The sequence below is a fragment of the Capra hircus genome, chromosome 8 (assembly GCF_001704415.2).
Source record: "Capra hircus breed San Clemente chromosome 8, ASM170441v1, whole genome shotgun sequence".
Lineage (NCBI taxonomy): Eukaryota > Metazoa > Chordata > Mammalia > Artiodactyla > Bovidae > Capra > Capra hircus.
Genome location: NC_030815.1, coordinates 61,106,215 through 61,129,558, shown reverse-complemented (window position 1 = coordinate 61,129,558; position 23,344 = coordinate 61,106,215). Strand labels below are relative to the sequence as shown.

Sequence of the window (23,344 nt, the reverse complement as noted above, 5' to 3'; positions counted from 1 at the left end):
CCAGCCAGATTGTAAGGAGTTTATTACAAGTAGGAAGATGCTGAAGAACAGAATATAGATGACTTTTTCAAGAAACCACAGTGTGTATAAGAGAAAAGAAGGGGACGAGCAGAGCAAAATCTAAGTCCACTGATGCCTCCATCAGTGACAATTATCAGAGTGTGAGGCACATGGCATGAGCATCTGCATACACTTTCCTTAAACCACACAAAAGATAATCATTGAGTGCCTAATACACGCCAGATATTGCTCTAAGATTAACTAATGGACAAGAGAAAAATCAAATAAATAACCTAACTTTACACCTAACGCAACTAGAAAAAGAAGAAATGAAGCACCCCAGGGTTAGGAGAAGGAAAGAAATCATAAAAATTAGGGCAGAAATAAATGAAAAAGAAACAAAGGAGACTACAGCCAAAATCAACAAAACTGGTTCTTTGAGAAGATAAATAAAATAGACAAACCACTAGCCAGACTCATCAAGGAAAAAAGGGAGAAGAATCAAACCAACAAAATTAGAAATGAAAATGGAGAAATCACAACAAACACAGAAATATAAAGGATCATAAGAGACTACTATCAGCAACTATATGACAATAAAATGGACAACTTGGAAGAAATGGATGAATTCTTAGAAAAGCATAACCTTCCAAAACTGAAATAGGAAGAAATAGAAAATCTTAACAGACCCATCACAAGCACGGAAATCAAAACTGTAATCAAAAATGTTCCAACAAACAAAAGCCCAGGACCAGATGGCTTCACAGGTGAATTCTACCAAAAATTTAGAGAAGAGCTAACACCTATCCTACTCAAACTCTCCCAGAAAATTGCAGAGGAAGGTAAAATCCCAGACTCATTCTATGAGGCCACCATCATCTTAATACCAAAACCAGACAAAGATGCCACACACAAAAAAAGAAAACTACATGCCAATATCACTGACGAACATAGATGCAAAAATCCTTAACAAAATTCGAGCAAACAGAATCCATCAACATATTAAAAAGATCATACATCATGACCAAGTGGGCTTTATCCCAGGGATGCAAGGATTCTTCAATATTTGCAAATCAATCAATGTGATACACCACATTAACAAATAAAAGATAAAAACCACATGATTATCTCAATAGATGCAGAGAAAGCCTTTGACAAAATTCAACACCCATTTATGATCCAAACTCTCCAGAAAGCAGGCATAGAAGGAACATAACTCAACATAATAAAAGCCATAAATGATAAATCCACAGCAAACATCCTCAATGGTGAAAAACTGAAAGCATTTCCCCTAAAGTCAGGAACAAGACAAGGGTGCTCACTCTCACTACTACTATTCAACACAGTTTTGGAAGTTTTAGCCACAGCAATCAGAGAAGAAAAAGAAATAAAATGAATCCAGATTGGAAAAGAAGAAGTAAAACTCTCACTGTTTGCAGATGACATGATCCTCTACATAGAAAACCCTAAAGACTCCACCAGAAAATTACTGGAGCTAATCAATGAATATAGTAAAGTTGCAGGATATAAAATGAATACACAGAAATCCCTTGCATTCCTATACACTAACAATGAGAAAACAGAAAAAGAATTAAAAAAGAATCCCATTCACTATTGCGACGAAAGAATAAAATACTTAGGAATAAATCTACCTAAAGAAACAAAAGACCTATATATAGAAAACTATAAAACACTGATGAAAGACATGAAAGAGGACACAAATAGATGGAGAAATATACCATGTTCATGGATTGGAAGAATCAATATAGTAAAAATGAGTATATTACCCAAAGCAATCTATAGACTCAATGCAATCCCTATCAAGTTACCAACAGTATTTTTCATAGAACTAGAACAAATAATTTCACAATCTGTATGGAAATACATAAACCCTTGAATAACCAAAGCAATCTTGAGAAAGAAGAATGGAACTGGAGAAATCAACCTGCCTGACTTCAGACTATACTACAAAGTTACAGTCATCAAGACAGTATGGTACTGGCACAAAGACAGAAATATAGATCAATGGAACAAAATAGAAAGCCCAGAGATAAATTCACACACCTATGGACATCTCTTTGACAAAGCAGGCAAAAATATACAATGGAAAAAAGACAATCTCTTTAACAAATGGTGCTGGGAAAGCTGGTCAACCACTTGTAAAAGAATGAAACTAGAACACTTTCTAATACCACACACAAAAATAAACTCAAAGTCTATTAAAGATCTAAATGTAAGACCAGAAACTATAAAACTGCTAGAGGAAAATGCAGGCAAAACACTCTCTGACATAAATCACAAGCAAGATCCTCTATGACTCACCTCCCAGAATACTGGAAATAAAAACAAAAACAAACAAATGGGATCTAATTAAACTTAAAAGCTTCTGCACAATGAAGGAAACTACAAGCAAGGTGAAAAGACATCCTTCAGAGTGGGAGAAAATAACAGCAAATGAAGCAACTAACAAAGAATTAATCTCAAAAATATATAAACAGCTCATGTAGCTCAATACTAGAAAAATAAATGATCCAATCAAAAATGGGCCAAAGAACTAAACAGACATTTCTCCAAGGAAGACATATAGATGGCTAACAAACACATGAAAAAATGCTCAACATCACTCGTTATCAGAGAAATGCAAATCAAAACCACAATGAGGTACCATCTCACACCAGTCAGAATGGCTGCTATCAAAAAGTCTACAAAAATGCTGGAGAGGGTGTGGAGAAAAAGGACGCTCTTACACTTGTTGGTAGGAATCCAAACTAGCACAGCCACTATAGAGAAGAGTGTGGAGATTCCTTAAAAAATTGGAAATAGAACTGCCTTCTGACCCAGCAATCCCACTGTCAGGCATACACACCGAGGAAATCAGAACTGAAAGAGACACATGTACCTCAATGTTCATCGCAGCACTGTTTATAATAGCCAGGACATGGAAACAACCTAGATGTCCATCAGCAGATGAATGGATAAGAAAGTTGTAATACATACACACAATGGATTATTACTCAGCTATTAAAAAGAACACATCTGAATCAGTTCTAATGAGGTGGATGAAACTGGAGCCTATTATACAGAGTGAAGTAAGTTAGAAAGAAAAACACTAATACAGTATATTAATACATATATGTGGAATTTAGAAAGATGGCAATGACGACCCTATATGCGAGAGAGCAAAAGAGACACAGATATAAAGAACAGAATTTTGGACTTTTGGGAGAAGACGAGGGTGGGATGATTTGAGAGAATAGCACTGAAACATGTATATTACCATATGTGAAATAGATTACCAGTCCAAGTTCGATGCATGAAACAGGGCACTCGAGGCTGGTGCACTGGGACAACTCAGAGGGATGGGATGGGGAGGGAGGAAGGAGGGGGGTTCAGGATGGGGAACAGGTGTATACCTGTGGCGGATTCATGTTGATGTATGGCAAAAACCAATACGATATTATAAAGTAATTAATCTCCAATTAAAATAAATAAATTTATATTAAAAAAAAAAGAACAGACTTTTGGACTCTTGGGAGAAGGTGAGGGTGGGATGATTTGAGAGAATAGCACTGAAACATGTATATTACCATATGCGAAATAGATTACCAGTCCAAGCTCGATGCATGAAACATGGCCTTCAAGGCTGGTGCACTGGGACAACCGAGAGGGATGGGATGGGAGGGAGGTGGGTTCAGGATGGGGGATACATGTACACCCATGCTGATTCATGTCAATGTATGGCAAAAACCAGCACAATATTGTAAAGTAATTAGCCTCCAATTAAAATAAATGATTTTTTTAAAAAGAGTAGCTAATGGAGCAGTGAGCAAGACAAAAATTGCTACTCGCATCTCCAGTGGTGAAAGACAGATACAACCAAGAATACACATTCATGGAGAGTATCAGATAGTAATAAATGGTATATAGGCAATTAAAATATTATGTAAATGAGTCACTGGTGGTGACTCAGAGTATGGGGGAACGCTCACTGCGAAGGTCATTTCTCATAATAACCCCACCAAGTATGTGATGACTGGGGAAATAGCATTTTAGGCCTAAGGCATGGGAACAGGTAGTGCAAAGTCCTGAGGTGAGCATAAACTTGCTATATTTGAGTATCTGAAAAATATCTATAACTTGGAAGTGTGGTAGGTGAAGGAAAATTGGGAGAAAAGGAGGTTCTAGAGTTGAAAAGGGACCAGATCATAAATGAGGGTGAAAAGCGTTGGATTTAAGTGGCACGGGAAGCTACTGTGAAGCTAATGGTAGGTACTCAACAACTAACTAGTGACTGTTAGCACAGACTATAATCAATGATAGCATAATCCATCCCCCAAATAATAAATGTTCTCTGGAAAACTTATCTATGTTTAAAAGTTTCTCTGTGTCTGTGTAGATACATGACAATCTATCTCTGAGCCAAGATTTCTAGATTCATTCATGGGAAGGAAAATACTCTCGCTTATATTTATTTCACTGAGTAAAGGTTCCATTGGTTCAAATCCTATGCAAAAGGATAAGGAAGTAATTATGAGGGGACTTGATGAGAACCAAATTAGCAAGTATATCCAGACATTGGAACTTGACTGGTATGGATACAAGCAGGGACTTCCTCATATGCAGGGGCACCTGTACCCCTTACAATACTTCTGGCTTCTCCCTGGGAGTACAGAACACAAAGAAAGTCACACTACAACACAACTCTTCAGTGGTTCATTCCTGTCACTTCCTCTCAGAGTAGAGGCCACAGTGCTCTGGATCCCCTTTTCCTATGTCACCCTTTAATATACTAAACTGGTTATTCATTATTATCTGCCTCCCTATTCCTAGAATGCAAGATGCTAAGGACAGAGATCTTCATCTAGTCCACTCTGCATCCCTATGCCAAGATTCTAGAGTAAGTGTTGGCAAACCATGGCTGGCAGGCCAAATCTGGCCCACTTCCTGTTGTGTATGGCCCAAGAATGATTTTAACATTTTAAAATAGTTCAGCACTTTTAAACCACTGGGAGTGGTTAAGACTCCGTGCTTCCACTGCAGGGGACACAGGTTTGATCCCTGGTTGGGGAAAGAAGATCCCCCATGCTACATGGTGCAGCCAAAAATAATAATATATTTATTAAATGCATTAATAAATAATACATTTTGATGACCTCTCAGATTTGCATATATATATCCAAACTGATCAAACTGTACACTTTAAATATGTGATGGTTACTGAAATTTAATTATATTTCAGTGAAGTTGAAAGAAATAAAAAATTAGAAAGGGATAATATTAAATCCATTTTAGGAGAGAGGTCTGTAATAAAAAACACATTTTTAGAATAGAAAAAATAAATGGTTTAAAAATCTTTAAAAAAGAATATTTTGTAAGATGTGAAAATTATACACAATTCAAAATTCAATGTCTCTAAGTCAAGTTTTATTGGACCACAGCCAGGCTGCTTTTCATGCTATACGGATAGAACTATGACAGAGACCAGTGGCTGGCCTACAAAGCTAAAATATTTACTATCTGGCTCTTGACAAAAAAAAAAAAAAAGTCTCCCAATATCTCACCTAGAACACAGCACAGGCTCAATAAATACCTGGTGAATGAATAGATGTTACAGCCTCCAAAATTTTAGAAAATGACAATGAATTATGCAGCCAATAAAACTATTTAAAGTAGACATGAATACTGAAACTCTGCTATTGATTGACGATACACAGCAAAAGCTCAATGGAATTTCTCTGAGTTTACTTTATTGCTTAAGTTTGAGGAAACTGCAGAGTACCAATGCTGCTCTGTCTGTCTGCAGCACTCTTCCCCCAGACAAGCATGGTTAATTAAGCTCCTTTGCCTCCTTCAAGTCTTGGCTCAGATGTCATTTTCTTAGTAAGGCCCTCCTGACCGCCTTATTTAACACTGCTAGCTCCCTCCAATTCGTGTTCCCTATCCTGTTTCACTCCTTTTTTTAAAAAAACTCCAAGGTACTCACTATATCTGACACCTGTACTGTTTACTTATTTGGTTTGCCTGTCCCCTAACTTGCAGGGATGTTGTCTGTTTTTTTGTTCAGTGTTTTACCCTCGCTCCTGGAACAGGCCTAGGTGTATAGTAGGAGTTCACTAAGTATTAATAAATTAATAATCAGATAATGCATGTGTAAGCATCCAATACATTTTAGTTATTTTTAATAGTCTGGATACTTTGGGAAATAATATTAAGTTTTTTGTGTCATTAAGGGAGAACTCATAAAATTATGCTTTGATATATTAAAAAGGCTGAAAAAATTAACACAGCTTCGTAAGCTCTCATACTTCACCTTGACGGTGAGTGATGTACTCTGGCAGAACCAGGAAAGAATTAGTAATACAAAGAGAATAGGAATCAGTCATAGTACCAGGAACAGAGAAATCCTTCTAATCAAGATTTTGAAATCATGTTTAATGTTGACACTTATTTTATTTTGAAAGTAATCTCATTCAAAAAGCTTCATATTTAGTCCCACTGTTCATTTATGCCCCTGGATGAATGCAAACATCTGAATGTTCATTCATCTGAATAATATCACTAGTTAAAAACTTCTATTATTATAATAAAAATAGCAACAGTATTTATATCGTGCTATGGAAATTCAAACTTTTGCAATAATTAATTAGTATATGACATGACAAATGCTATCTGCTGCTATCATGTACTAGGACTTAATAGGAATGAAATCAGCCTAGATCTTACCTAATTAGAGAACATTTCTGTATTAGAAAATACAGTACTGAAAACTCAATAATGATTTCCAGTAGACAAGTTTTCATACTATGACCTAACAAAAATCTTACAGCTCTTTAAAGTGTTAGAAATAGAAATCTGTTACTCAATACTTCTGCCTTGGAGCATGTCTTTATTTTTAATTAACGGTAAAGGTCCAATTTAAAGCAGAATGTGTCAACTGATTAGCTCTAAGTTCAAAGTTCCGTCATACATGTCTATACTGCAGACAAAAAGTTAAATGCAAGGGAATGAATGTAGTTTTTCAGAACTTTTTTTAAAGTTAAAAGATTTACCTAAAGACTGACCCACTGGATAACCAAATTAACTATTTACGAAAGCAGTTTTGTTTTTGTTTTTTGGTTACAGACATTTAAATAATCTGTATTTGTAGGGTGATATCTTGGAGATTACTTTACCATCAATATATAGAAGTAATAACCTGGTAGATAGCATTACCTATGAAAGGTCCATCCCATCTGCTATTCTTGCTAAAAGCTTTTCATGCACCAGTAAACTCAGTAAATATCAGAAGATAAAGCATAAGCCTACCACGCCACGGATTTACTCCTAATGTCTCCTCAAAGTGCAGCCCGATGCAACGATTACAAATGATTTTCTTCTAATGTCATTTTACATAACCCTTTTTTCTGCATGAGTAGTTAGTGTGGAATGAATGAATGAATGCCATTAAAACAGTTAATCATTATCTGGGACACTGGCCTTACTCCCTTCACTACCAGGAATCTCCATGACAAAGGCCAAGAGATCAAACCGCCAGAGCTGCCTCAGTATCCTATTTCTAACAGTAATTTTTTATGCAAATGAACCTGCTGGGGATCTCCCTCTGTGACCTTGGGCTGCCCTTATCTAGACTGACTTTGATCCAATGAGGGCTTGTATCTAGTTGAAGCTCATTACTATATAGGATCTGCAATCAATTTCATTAATTAAAGGGAATTTTCTACTCCTGTGAATGCAAAATAGACTTATTTTTATAATCATACATATGCTTAAAGATTAGACTATGTTTTTATTAATCTAATTTGTTATATGAATATAGATTAAAAAGAAAATACATTAAGTGCTTGAAGTTAAATATATTCATGACCAAATGTAACACTGAGTAAAGCACTGAGCTTAGCTTCAGTCCTCCTGAACATCTGTATACATACCTCTCAAATCAATTATGCTTTTCATGCTTGAGAACTACCTTATTCTTTCAAAAATATTTCCAATTAATTTATTCTTTTAATAAACTAACAGCTCAAGACTCCTTCCAATATTCATGTATTTTAAAATATCCAACTCAAGTAATCAAATAGGATTTGTCAAGAAAATGTTCCAACAATCCGAAAGCTTGCCCACATAGTCAAAGTCCACTAGTTGAAGTGACCTAATGGCATGAATTTCACACTTGGACAGAACAAAAGTTGGAATTTAAAACATACTTCTCCCGCAATTTAAACATAATATTTTTACCACCAACTCTAAAATCAGATATAGTATTCTAAGTATTTTATTTAGTTTTTGAAAAGTAGTCACAGAAAGAATGGATGCCTTCCCTTTCCTTTGGTGTTGTTCACAAAATAAATGCCAACAGAAAAGTAACTGGTATACATTCAAGGAAAATCACAGCTGATGCCTAAAAGAATCAAAGAAAGACTTTAAAGTTGGGCAAATAGCTTTGCAGTGAACTGAACCAAAGCTGAGTCTGTGAAAAGGCAAAACTGCTTATCCTATAAAGGCTAGTATCTTGTTCTCTGTTTTCAGTGGTTCTCTGGAGTGGGCCCTCACACCTAGCAACCTGAACTCCAGGTCTACTCCACCCACGGTTTGAACAAAACCTTCTATTTGCATACTGTTCTGACAAATATTCATAGTATTACTTCCCTGTGAGAGATTTGGGAAGAAAGTCTCTTCTCAAGCTAAAGGCTTTGAAATTATTTTAAAACAAAGCTTCCTTCATGAAGATTTTTAAGCTTTGTTTTTCCTCAGTGAAAAAAAGAATTCAATTGTATTCCATCAGACATTGCCATTAATTTCCCTTATATCCTAAAAATTCCATTAAAAGCACCATATATAATGACATACCTGTATTTTCGATGTGTTAAAAAAACTATGTCATGTACCCAACAGATTCCCAATCCATTGAGTAATTCCTTAATTAGGCAGATTTTTGAAACATGTATTATGTACACAACAGACCGTAACGTCTCCTTTGGAGCATTTTCTAGTCTATCGGGTGATTACATCATTAAGCCACACATGCTACGTAGAAAAAATCCTTATGAAAATTCATGAAAAAATGTACAGCACATCATTAGCATGCAGCAGACGTGTATGCTTTTGATATTTTCTCTGTTAAAAAAACACTACATGAAGTAATTAGTCCAGGTCATGAAAACATGAGAAAGGTACCAGACACTGGTGAAAATGAAAATTGCAAAAAAAAAAAAAAAAAAATTGCATCTCTCATGGTTAAGCGGAGAGTAATAATAGAGCAATTTGCTTTATTGGAAGATGAATTCTAAAACAGTGTTCATTTGAACTGTAACAAATAAAGTGTGTTGCTTTATTCTGATTTGAAATTTGTTTTGAAATTTCCTATGTACACATAACTTCCTCCCTATCCCTCTTTTGGATACTCTTAAGTTTTATAAGCCAGTGGGTTGAAGGCGGCAAATAACCAGTGTGGCAAGACCATTAAGTATTCAAGTCCTTGAAGTACTGTATGTTTGTATACTTGTATCTTTATTTTATGTAGCCTACAGTGTAAGGGATTACATGACTGTATCTTTTTCAAGTCAAAACTACACTACAGTAATAAGGACAGAGGTAAACAGTTGGTATAACTCCCAACCAGATAATATATTCACAATGTTGAGTGTTAGGCAAAATCTAACAGACAATATATTTGAAGACTAAAATGAATGAAGCATAAGTTTTATAAGGAGCTATTAAATTTATTTATGGTTTTTCCTTTTGTAAATGACATTCTAACCCTACTTGACCTCCCCCCCAAAAAACCAACAACAGAAAAGAAAACCTCAGTAAGCAGAGAACAATGAACATATGCAAGACAGTAAGGATCACAGTAATTTACCCTCTGAATGCTCCAAATCTTCATGGCTTAAAAAGCATCCCAATTTTCTCCAAAGGCAGTGGCATTTATTCACTGGGCCATAGCTAATTTTACATGGAATGCAAAAATGTTAGTTTAAGTTTAATTTACCACCCTATTTAAATATTTCCAATGTAGCTCTCAAACTGCAGAGCTATCCCTCCGTCTATTTTAATTTTAAAGTAAGTTAGCAAAGGCTTCTTTCTTAATCCCCAGAGACTACCTACATAGTGACACAAACGCACAAATTTATGACAGCAACATAAATGCTCTTCTGAAGTAATGTGCAACATTAAGTGAAAATCGTTTCCTGGAAAGATATTATAGGTATCTATATTTTATTTGCCATCTTAAACATATCTGGGTCTTTATGGCCTTATTTTAAAAATGTATTTCCTTTTTATATTTCCTGGTGCAAATGGACTGCATAAATAAGCAATGTGCTATGAGGCTTCAGACCAGCCGATAAAACCTTTCAATTTTCATGCCAGCTTCTTCTTTTGTAATTCAAATCCGCCTGGAAACTGGCAGCTCTGAAAACTGAAACAAGCACTGCCACAAATACCTTGTAATGCTATCGACCTTGTCTGCCCATGCAGTGAGAAAGGGGGATGCGTATGTGTCTGCAGCCATCCAGATAACACAACTCATTTTTTTTGGGGGGTGGGGGGTGGGGTGGGGTGGGGATAACAGAAGCCAGCCCCAGACTGTGCACCAAAAGCAGTCATTACCAGTCGTGCTGGAGAATAAGTCTCTTCAAAATACACAGTGCATTTAAAAACCATATATGAGGCTGAGCCACTGCTGTCATTACCAATTTTAATTTAGCTCCTTCAGTTTGCCAGGCAGATAAACTCTTTAGTGCTGTTTTTTAATCTATTTGCCACATTTTATGTTTAAGATTATAGTAATATGGACAGGAGAAGGAATCACTTTTAGCGGAAATAAAGAAATAGATCCGCTTATCAGTGCCCATCAGAAAGTTCATTAATCAGCTGGGCTTTGTGCCCTCTAAATTGAAAGGTTAAATAATCCTCTCAGGAATATTTCTCGGCCCCTCCGCCAATTGTCCGGAGAGGAGCTGCCATTCATAGCACGCGGGATCGGTGACAGGGTATCTTACCACTGTTTGGACCCCAAACAATGATGGACAAATGGCCTGGTTTACAAAGAACCTTTTAGTACACGGATGGAAAAGGACCACAAGCTTTGATGAAGGGTGGAGGGATGAGGAGGGCGTGGAGACAGGATGTGGGGGGAAGGGAAAGAGAAGAACACATACATGTGTGAATCCATTGATATTTTATGTGAATGTTTACTGGGGTAGATTATAAAACACAGAAACCACATTAATATACATCTTCCAACCACATGCAGTGCTTAACATATTCAAATCTGCCTATATATTTTGCATATAATTGCATATAAACTATCTCACTGAAAAACTGTAGAATAACAGAACCACAGCTTTATTATATTTATTAGCTAATACACAGGGGATCCAAATAAGCCCCAAGATTCTCATTTTTGTCATAACTTCACATGACTTACAACACATACTTCTTCCCCTGCTGATAGCCCACCCATGCTTATCCTACTGAAATACTCTTAGCCACCAGCCACAAAGGTAGAGAATTCCACAGCAGTAAGTACCTCCTTAAAGTGGGAGAAGTAATGCTTTTACAATATGTTCCATCTTAGCTCCTGCTTGTCCTAAAATAAAGAATATGGAATAGGAATGCTCTTTGAAAGACTATCAATCACATCCATTGAGGAAGTGTTTTAATTTTTTGTTGTCCTTTCTGCTGGACCTATATGAGAATATGGGTGGGAGTCTTCAGAACAACTGACCAAGCTCTTATAATTCAATAATTCACTGTGAAATCAGGCTGGTTTCTGGCATCAGTCATATGAAGGCACAGGAAGCAGTTTTACCTGAAGGGCAAAAATTGATATGCCATTTTGCTTCATTTTTTATCTGATTAACATAAACTCTCTAGCTTTGGTAGAAAGTATTATAATTGCTTATGAGAGATAACTATATTCAGATGACACTAACATTACCACTTAAGAATTATACATTTATTAACAATGTGCTTTTTCAAAATGATACCATTTTATCTTTGTAATGGTACACATTCTATATCATCATTTTCACTAAGAGAGGGAGTAAATATGTTTGTGATCTACTTTTAAAAAGTCTTTATAATGATTTTTAGGCAAATCAAATTAAGAAAATAATCTGCTATATTTAATTCAAAGTTACCTATATTTCTAGAAAAGATGAGCATAACTAGAAAATGAAAACTGAGATAAATAATTTTAAGAAAAGACACTGCTTATGGGGATTTCATTTCAACAGCTCTAAAGAGGAAACATTTTTAGGAGACAGACATGAAAAGGGTCATTAAGACTTTAAAATACATAATCTGAGTCCAGTGTTTTATTTCCACAGGAGTGAGTCATCTGTGGGATGGCTGTATTGGATATAGGCTGTTGAACATAGGCTGTGTGTTAGGTATTGTGCTAAGTACTTTACATTTATTATTTCACAGCATACTTACAACAACCCTAGAAGGCTTTATACCCATTTTTCAGATGAAGAAACTGAGGATCTCAAAAGGGAAATATTTTAACTAGGTTTGCACAGCTAAATACAGTTATAACATAAAGTTATAATTTAAACCAAAGTCTGATCCCAAAGCTGGCATTCTTTCCCCTATATTATGATTAAAACATTTCCTAGTAATTTCCTCAGAAATAAGCCTACCCTTTCACCCCAATTTTACAGTACATTTTTCTAAAGAGTTTAATATGTGAGAAGGAATACGGTATAAAGACAAATAAATGAAATGTGAGTGATTTAAGAATGAGGGAATTAAGATTTTATTGTATAAATATAGTTAAGGAACAATCCAAAATTTAGTTCCCTTAACTGAAAAGAAATGTGGGATAATCCACAAATACATGTAAAGGAACAATACTTATGTAAAACTGGTATTTATAGACATCGATATACTACAAAATTATAAAGGTGACCTTAAAATCTATTTAAGAGTTAATTCTGTATGAGTTTTGAAAAAGAGGAATTAAAATACTGGGATAGCTTTATTAACAATTGGTTTACACAATGAATCCTTTTTATAAAGCTAATATGGATTTCTGAACATTCTTAGTGAATAATTCTTGTTTTTCAAATGTGATCTAGTAGTCTATTGGTATACCAATTAAGGGGGAGATCTACTTTAATTCCAAAGATACTAAAAAAAAATATTTTTGCTCAACTGTCCTCTAAGCATGTAGCATTTTTCTTCATATAATAATTTAGATATTTCTAAAAAACCAGAGTTGTTGGTCTTAGAGGACCACTGCTAACTCAAAATAGCTAGAAGAAAATATCTGCAAATATACAAAAATATAACTCTCATGACTTTCTGGTATGTGAGGATCAAATGGCAAATGAATTCCAAGTCTAAAATCTGGGTTTATCAGCAATCCATTAACTTATAGTAATTTAAGAGATTTTGCTTTTAAAATATTAAACTTAATTCAACCTAAGTTTACAACTGTATCTTATATCATAACAGAAAATATAACACTAATTGAGAGAGATTATTCATGTCAGTAAGTCAAGGGGTTCTTTCAGGAGCCTTTTCCTGAAGATTAGTCAAATGACTGAACAAAACCTTTAAAGGTTATAGTTGATCATGATTTTGATTAATCGATTCCTAAACAGTTAAGACCTGTTAGGAATTACTGTAATCTACCATGTCATTCACATGCATGACTACTAAAAGGAATGCTTACTACAAATATCACTGGTCCAGTATACTTTTATTCTTGTATTGAAATGTCCAGAGAAGATCATGACAAACTCAATCACCTGAAATATATTTAAGGAATGCATGAACCACCCATTCAAAGCACATATGAATAATAATCACTCAAATATGCTAAAATTGTCCTACCTAATAATTCTATACTCTTAACATGTATTTAACATGACAAAGAATAAGCATTCAACATTTCAGATTTTTAAATTCTAATCTATTATTAAGCTAGGTATTATTGTGCAGTATTAAACTTCATGAATCTTGAAAATTCTCAGGCTCTCTGCTTACATTAACTTTTGTCATATTTGGAACAATATTTCAAAGTGTAGAGCTTCAAAGGAAAACACAATGTAGTCTTCTTTGGGATTATATGAATGATGTATGTTTTTTAAGGAGAAGAAAGAAAATATTTTAAAAATGTTATACATGCTAAAATTATAAATACTTAGAAATTGAGATTTAATTTCAATAAAATTTAAGTATTAAGAAGAAATTGCCTAACTATAATTCCTTTGTAAGTATAAAGGTGAACACACTAAGGAAAAGAAAAAAAAGAGTAGCAAAAAGCCCAAATGTCATTTTCCATGTTTCTATAATCTTTACGAGAAACATTTATTAACAGATAAGAAAATATAAACTGCAACAGGTATTTCTTTAAAACTCTAAAATGAAAGTAAAACTTGAAGCCCATATAGTAAATATATGTCTTATATGTAATAGACTTTGCTCCTAGCCACTAAGGGGCATACAAACAGCACAGTGATGTTTTTTTGTCAGTTGAAGAAAGGAAGTTTATAATAGAGCTTAAGATTCAATTAGTTTATTATTAGCAACATGCACTACCTAAAAAAACCAGAAATCACAATAATGGGTGATTAGGACATTAAAGATACTTAGAAAATGACAAAAACACAGCTGTTTCCTGGACAAAATATTCATAAAGAATCTTTTCTAAATTGTGTGAATGCTGCATACTTCTCATTTCTTCTGAAACATTTAAATCTATATTAGAATTATTTTCATAAAGCACTTGATATTATTTAAATATATTAAAACAACTACTCAAAATATGCCATATTGATTACTCATTTAAAACAAACTAATTTTTGCATTAAAATACTGGAAATCAAGTAAGTTGGGCATTCTCACTGAAGGAGATGACACCTCAATATTCCTTTGACAAAATAAAAATATGAAGGCTCTCTCATGTGCTTTAATAAATAGAAATAAACTATATTCAAATCTAAATAATTTATTCTACTCAAATTCAAAAATAAGTTTGTATATATACAATGTCTAGAGGTCTGATGAAACACTGTGAGAGTAAAAATAACATACGCATTTATAATTCACAACATTCACCTTTTTCCCCCTTCCTATTACAGAAGCTTTCGAAAATTGCTTTTTGATGATTTGGCAAATTGTATTTATTTTTAAATGAATCTCATTTATTGAGATTGATAATTCCAGGTTTCATTTGCTTTGAAATTGCATTTTCCAATTGCTTCCAATGATAAGTTCTAGCAAATGTGGTCCAACATGCTAGTGAAAAAAATCAGTTGACCTACTCTGTAAATGTCATAATTATCTTTTATACTAAATTCAAAACATGGTTAGATTGAACTAAAAAATTATTAGCAAAATGGTGACACTAAATTCTTTAAGAACAAGGTGAGTGTTTAAGTAAATATTAAAGTACTCACATAAATTTTCCATTTGAAAAAATCTTTAAAAATTTTGGTCACTGTACAAATATATTTTCTATCTCTGCTATCAAAATGGAATATTAGAAAATAAGTCATCAATGGTTATTCAGAAAACTCTTTTTATTCAGACACCAAAGCTAACCTGAAACAGAAAGCAGCATGATTTATTTTCTAGTACTACAATGGAAAGATGGCCCTGAGGCACTACAAAACAGCCATGTACCATCTGAGTCCTCAGAGTATAGTACATTCACATTTATGGCAGTGTTCTAGTATTATTAAGGGCATTTTGATAAAAACTAAAACTCCGAAAAATTTTACAGAGATGTAATATCTTAATAACAACACTTAACCATAGTGATTCAAGACACAGAGGAAAGAGCCCTACAATTTAAACAAGAGTATTCCCAGTTCTTAAGGAAGCTGGCAAAGTGAACTGAAAGACCAAAATAAGGGCCTCCAAAATGAATTTATAAAGTCTTAGTTTGTGATAATTTGTATGCCAGGCTTCAAAAAAAAGTATGAAGAAAAAGGTGACTTAAATAATTCTAAAATAGAGTGAGGCTTAGTTATCACTCTGTTTGGAAGTATCTGACATTTTAAAACACAGTATGTAACCAGTTCTATTTCCACAGACACACATACATGGAAGAAAAATCAAAGTCCTAGCACTTGATATCTGCTGTGTGGATGGGGTTCTTGTGGGTTTTACAGTTCTGTTTATGTAGCCATAGTCAATGAAGAGAGAGAAAGAGAAAAAGAGAGATTTCTGTCCATGAAAAGAAAAGGTTTTGGCTTGAGGCTGACTTTTTGAATCTCTTTTAACTCTTCATTTTTTTCACATTTTAAGTTAATTAAAATATATTCCATTTTAATATTAGCCAGGTAGAAAACTGTCACCCACCCTAACTGATATAACAATTCCAGGATAAATGCCTTTGTATAGCTGTTGCCTCATAATGAAATTCCACTTTCTTGGTCCTTCCTTCTGGACTATAAAACACAGTCCTAAAGTTAAATTTGAATCTGTTGGCATTTAGGGTTGCCTATTCAATGTATGGCAGAGAATGTTTTAGAGAGTAACATTCAAACTCCTATTTCCATACTGTGAAAATCCAAAGAACACATTTCTAAATTGATGTTTTCAAGTAAGGAGAGAAAACTAAGTGGCAAGATGAAATGATATTGTTAGTGATGGTCCATAAGATACACTCTGGCATTCAATTAGTTCAGGTAAGACTACTATTAATTTCTAGTAAACGCAGGTCACAAGCCTTTCCTAGACTAGAAAGGAAGACAGGGAAGCTATTCCTTTCTGTTCATGTCCCTGAGAGCAAGTGTTTTGCTTTTGAATTCTAGGTATTTCAAACATTATATATAAAGAAACACTCAAAACCTAATTCTTTCAAAAAGGTCACATTTGCTTCCTGTTTAAACTTTTAGTTAAAATAAAAGGTAGTAGGTTGTAACCCATTTTAACAATGCACACAAAGAAATCCAAGCACAAAATTAAACATAAAAGATGTATTGTCCTTTTTGGCTCTTAATACATCTGCCCCCCAAACAGCAAACTCCTGGTTACTTTTTAAAGTAAGTAGATTTAAAACAAGACAAAAAAATGTCTAAAACATGTCAAATTATAGCCTCTACTAGTTAAAAATTCTGTTGGTTGTAAAACTCTGTTGGTGGCCATTTTGGCCTGGGATTTTTAATATAAATGAGACTAGAAATGACAGGGGATGGGGGAAGGGACTTTCCTTCTTGAATAGTTAAAGAGGGAAATTTTAAAAATCTAGAATGAGTTATCTACAAGATGAAAAAGAATATTCAAAGTTAGCCTTTACCAAAATCTGAAAATATTACAGAAATTAAAATATAAGAACAGTGCTATATTATTGAAGATTTAAAAAACTTTCTAAACATTTTTTGAAGGAGGTAAATACATAAACTATTTAGAAAAATTATTTAACTGCTAAATAAAAATCATATATTATTCTTTTTCCCATGCAGATCTACCAATTGATAATCTAAAGTCATTAAATATGATATAATTTTATAGCCACTAAATAAATATATAAAGAAAAATGACATGGCCAAATATCTGTTATAATATGGATATATATATATACATAAATATATGTAGTGCCAGAGTTTTATTAGGATGCACCCTTTAGGATGATGGTCTTATTTCTTTTTTCTTTATTAATATAGTGAGTCTAGTCAAGTCTGGTTAAAAAGCTATTATTCAGATATAAGTTATAAAGGAGACTTTATTTGACCTCTCATGAAATTACTGAAAATAGCGAATACTTCTTTAATTTTATTATTTCAGAATGTATTTTAAGGAATTTCTGATTTGATTTCACAGGCTCATTTAAACCAGTCAACTCTACCATCTTTCCTGTGTGTTTGAGAAATAAAACTATGTTTAACCTATAGATTTTTTTTTTAAAAGAAAGTGATTCCTGGATAGATCTTAAATTGTAGTAGTTAAACTTTAGATTGCGTAAATATCCTTCTATCCTCACTGACTGGCAGTCAGATAAATGCAATCAAAAACTTCTCAAATGTAAACATTTCTAAACTAGATATACAAATCCACTTCTTCCTTTAAAAAAGAAAGCATAGTTCATTCTGAATAAGAAATGGGCATGTTTTGGTTAGAAAAAGAAATTAATCAATGATTATGTGTAGAAATATCCAAATTCAAGAAGATTAGTTTAAATGGCTATATAATAGCAGTTCTAACCTGGGCTTCATTAGTTGGTCACTGCCCTGATTGACGCCACATTCATGTGTGAGGGCTACTATGAGTCAATAGATGGCAGTCCATCGCCTAGTAAAAGAGCTGAAGATGACTAAACTCATCATGTATCTTGCTTTTATTCAAGATTAAATATTGCTTAATTGCACACATTAGGATATTGCCTATATGCATAATTATTTTAGTTGGACTGATGTACACGATTATAAATATACTTGTTTTGCATTTATGCTCACACAGGAAACTAACACTTACTTATTAATTGAAACTTGATAATTTAGAATTGTGATAGTTATTTCAATATTATTTGAAAAATTAATCATGATCCCAGATTTAAGACAAACTTTTCAAAATGATTTTGTTAAACCTACAGATAGAATATACTGTGATTTCTCCAAAGGCAAATTCATTTTGTTTTTACTTTTTTCTAACTATTCCTTTTACAATTTACTTTTTTCAAAAGCTACAATATTAAACAAACATTAAAATATATGTTATACCAAACACTGATTTCTATCCTTCTATGACAGTTATATATAAAAAAAATACAGGTGCAAATAATGAAAAGAATAGTTTTAAAATAGTTATCTTACACTTCAAGTTTTCATGATTGGAATTCTCTAACTTATAGGAAAACAGAAAATTAATGCAATGTCATATACATTAGGCTATTACTTAATAAAAATGCTGATGAAAACTTGCTATACAGTTCCAAAGAGTGAAAAGTATAACACATGACTTGATTCCAATTAAGTTTAGGCTAAAAATTTCACCATAGTGTGTTAGGATAAAAAAAACTGCTACCTATACACAAACATAATGTGTTCATATGCATTATATCTGTAACATATATGTGTAATGTGTGTATATGTGTGTGTGCGTCTGCTCACTCACATGTGTGTGTATTTATTTTTGAGTAGGGGATACCACTAAGGAATTTTAATGAAACCCAATTTGGGATTGAGGATAGTAGAGGAATTACAGCTTTCTACCAAGAATCTTTGAACAAAGTAAACAGTGACAACAGAATGTGAAAACAAACCACCTGATGTACTTCTGGGGCTTATAACAGGCACACTGATAGTCTGAGTCGACTTATTGGTTTATTTTTACTTCTTAAGAGGAGAGCAGAAAGAAGACATGCTTTGTAAAAACTATACCATTTCTATTTTACTATGTCCTCCTACAAACAAAAAACATTTTTTTAGTAAGTTAAACTTTAAAGAACTGCTTTTAAATATACTGCATAACTGTGTAAGTACAAGAGTAATTTTTATTGTTTCTTGCTCAGCACAACATATTTAATATATTAAAAGAAATGACTAGTGGGTCTATGGTGAATTACTGAAATTATTTAAGCTAAATATTAAAAATAAACTGACTCGTAATATTGAGTTTTAGTCAATTTGATTCCACAGCAGACTATGTTTTCTGCTTCTACGTGGCCTAAAATCATAGTAAAAGGAAACCAAAGAATTAAATAACTTGAATGGTATAAAGAAGATATTTATACATTTTGAATAAGTCAAGAAGGGCTTAAGGATATGACAGCTGAATTGTTCTCTGTGAAAGATATACTAGTTTTTTCTAGCTTCACTAAAATATAATGTGTAAAGCTTTCGGTAAAGCCAGAAAAATTATAATGGAACATAGTGTGGATAGTATGCTTGTGGACTGTAGATAATACAACATTTTAAAAACACTGGATTGCTGGATTACTACTGTTCCTTTTTGCTCCTAGCATACTTTTCCCCTTTAATGAATGTCATCTAGGAAAACTGAGAAATACCATGATGTAATCATTAAATGATGTGAGTAATAAAAAACAATGAAAATCTTTCAAGAACTGGAAAATAAAGGACAGAGTAGTGGGCAGGGGAGAAGAGAAAAAGTATATTATTGCTTTCTCAGTACAAAAATGCTTCAGATGTTTATTATCTTCCAGTAGAAGATGCTTGTCTATATTTTATGGTCAACAGTTCAGAGAAGGGTAAATAGGCTAGGTCTTGGGGAAAATAAAAAAGGTGTTTCTACTCACCGTTAGGTGATACTGCCTCCAGATTTCTGGGCAAGCCTGGAAAATAAAAATATTGATCAGCTGCGAGCATGAAACAAGGTACTTTACAGCCTGTTGGTTTTGGCATAACCCAGCATCCACCGGTGTCGGTCACAGGAAAATAAGAAGCTTAACAGAAAGGGTCTGCATTTCAGCTTCAAAAACCTGGCTAGACAGTTTAATTGAATTTTACACTGGTTTAACACACTCCCTGCCATTGTCAGAAAGCCAGTAACAAAGTTTTCTCTCTCTTTTTTTCTTTTCAGGTTAGAAGTTTTGGGCACTAAGATGTGATTAAGAGCCATAACTCAGTTAAACTGATAAATGAACAGCAGTGTTCAAAAATCAATAAGACTCACCAAGTACACCTTTTAAAAGAACATTTTGAAGCCTGGTAGTATGATAGAAAACAATTTAATAGCAACTACTTTTAAGAAGACTTCACTGTAGTTATACATTTCTGATGTTTTACCTAATCACTTGCTATACTCTATGAAATACATAAAAAAGAACTAAAAAAGCAAAACAAAAGACAGCTTTAAGAATCTATACTCTATACCTTTTCCCATAAAAGTCAAGTCTTCTCCACTGATATATATATAGAGATATAACTTTAAAAACCCAATAAAACCACAATAATTTGGTAAAAGAGTGATTTACTGAAATCAGAATAGGTAACAACAAAACAAAACAAACAAAAGCAACAGCAACAAAAACCAGTTAGGAGATACTTCCTTACGGACACACATATAAATCTTTCCTTATGCTTAAATTATGACTCTGTTAAAGAGACACATCTTCTAACTAAGTTCTTCATGAATAGCTGATCAGTTTATTATTGTCTCAGAAAAAGAACTGTTGAAAACAAAAAATATTTTCAATAATAACTATAAGATAGCAATGATTTTAACAAATTAAACTACCAAGCTAAGTAAATGGCAATCCTTAAAGTGGATGTGAATTTATAGCTTTTGTTTAAAAATGCATATATACACATATATATACACACACAAACATATACATATACATATGCATACATAAAATTAAGAGTGAGTTATATCTTTTTTAAACCTTTATAATCTTTGAAACAATTCTTTACCTAATTTGTCATTCCTCTTTATTTTTCAGGGTAGTGATAAAGATAACAAAGATGATTCATACAATCTAAAATATTATGGGCATGGCAATAATTCAGAAAATAACTTTTGAATGGCAAAATCTCTACTAATTATACCGTCATTAGTGATAAAAGTACGTATGTTCCAACCATACTGAAAATTTTATCCATTATGTATCTTAAGCTTAACTATCCAATGGAATTTTCTAAAGAAAGGTGTGCAAATTAGACTAATTAGTGGCCAACTTTCCAATTTAAATGTTAGATTCATGTAAACTAAGGTGTCTAACTAAAAACAGCCACTTATATACAGTAATCTCTGAATGAACAACACTGATCAAAAGCAAACTATTATTAGAAAGTAAAAAGTAGCTTCAGAAGGCAAAGATTCTGTTAGGTACCAAACAACAGATGCAAACTTGTAGGATACAAAAGTTCTTACAGATGTGTGTGTGTGTGTGTGTGTGTGTATGTATACACGTATATATATATGTGTGTATGTACACACATATTTTTATAAACATATTTACACACAAAGATCTGATGTACAAGATACCCTTAAATATTCATTTCCTACCTTCTATCATAAGCTTTTTGCTATGTATATATAATCTGAGTTGGATTACTGTAGAGATAAGCAAGCAGTTATTTATACATTAGTTATGGATACTTCTTGATTACCACAATGTCCTCAGAATAATACGGTTGAAAAATCGCAATCACTGAGTTGTCATACTCTGGCAGAATGCCACTCTACCATGTGACCTTTTCTTGTGTTGCAGCAATTTGGTAATAAAAGAATTACTTGGTTTTTGAACAATCATCTGATTGTACTGTATATGAAGATGATGCCTGATACAGAAAATTAGTACTAAGAGACATGAAACTTCTTTTCTTTCATTAGACAATGCTGTTACAATTTTATAAACCCTACTTGACTATCTTACAAGTACTTTTACTCAACTTTCCCATACTTGGTTCCATTTTACATTTTCTATATATTTTCATGTAAGGTTAAAAGAAGTAAAAGAAATATTTTACTTAAAACGGGTGCCATTATAAAGTAAGTATCTTTAATTCTAGATATATGACATGTAACTATGTCTAATTAATGAACTCTTAAAATATAAATGTTTCTTGCTTGCTGTAGCTTCAACTTCTTTTACCATTCCTAAGCTACTTTATATATTTTTCTTTTCTTTTTATAATGCCACAGTATGCATATTTATATACTGCATACACATAAAACAGCATATGGAAAAAGCCAAATGAACTTTTTGGCCAACCCAATATATTGCATGGAAAACTTAAGATAAAATGAAGTAAATTCCATAGCAAGAGGATTACTATTACAACTGGAGCATTTAAAAATGTTTATTTAAAAATATTTACAATGAAGTATAGAGATATAAAGGCTAATGGAATGAACTAGAAAGTCCACAAAAAAATAAAGAAAACGAATGACTGGTCTGCTGTGGAACTTACCTAAGATGAAAATGTAACAAACTACTAAAATACAGTTGTATTTGTTGGTTGTCCTGGTGATCTCACCTAACTGGCACTTGGATGGCAACCGAAAGGGCCTCCTCAAGCCCCACAACTGAAAGCACACAAAGTATACTTGTACATCTGCTTTAGCAGTGTACTACAGTGTTTGCCAACTTTTGCCCAACTAGTTTTCCCCTCTATTGTATTTTGTATAATAAACCATACATGAATACTGAGTGTTATTATTCATAAAATTCAAAGATGAATCAACACAGTTTGCCACACCAGATGAATTGAGAGAGTTTATATTGTGCATTTCGACCCATATTGAATTTTATCAGGTGCTAATTATTGTTTTACTAGAACAACGGCTTAGTGCATCTGTTGTTTAATTCCCACTTCCCTATTCTCAAATGTGAACATCAAAGAAAATAAAACACTCAATCTTAAACAGCCCCTGACAGCAGACCAAGACTCAAGTGCTCAATAGACAAGGCCCTTGC

The 23,344-nt window shown here is 33.3% G+C and overlaps 1 protein-coding gene across 2 annotated transcripts in view; it reads right to left on the bottom strand.

The window, feature by feature from the left end:
• Window positions 1–23,344, bottom strand: part of ZCCHC7 (zinc finger CCHC-type containing 7) — a 247,837-nt gene that overhangs the window by 12,856 nt on the left and 211,637 nt on the right. For both annotated transcript variants that reach the window (XM_005683875.3, XM_005683874.3), the window contains exon 6: window positions 20,219–20,254. In XM_005683875.3, coding sequence (XP_005683932.2) covers window positions 20,219–20,254 — 36 coding nt within the window. The remainder of the gene's footprint in view (window positions 1–20,218; window positions 20,255–23,344) is intronic.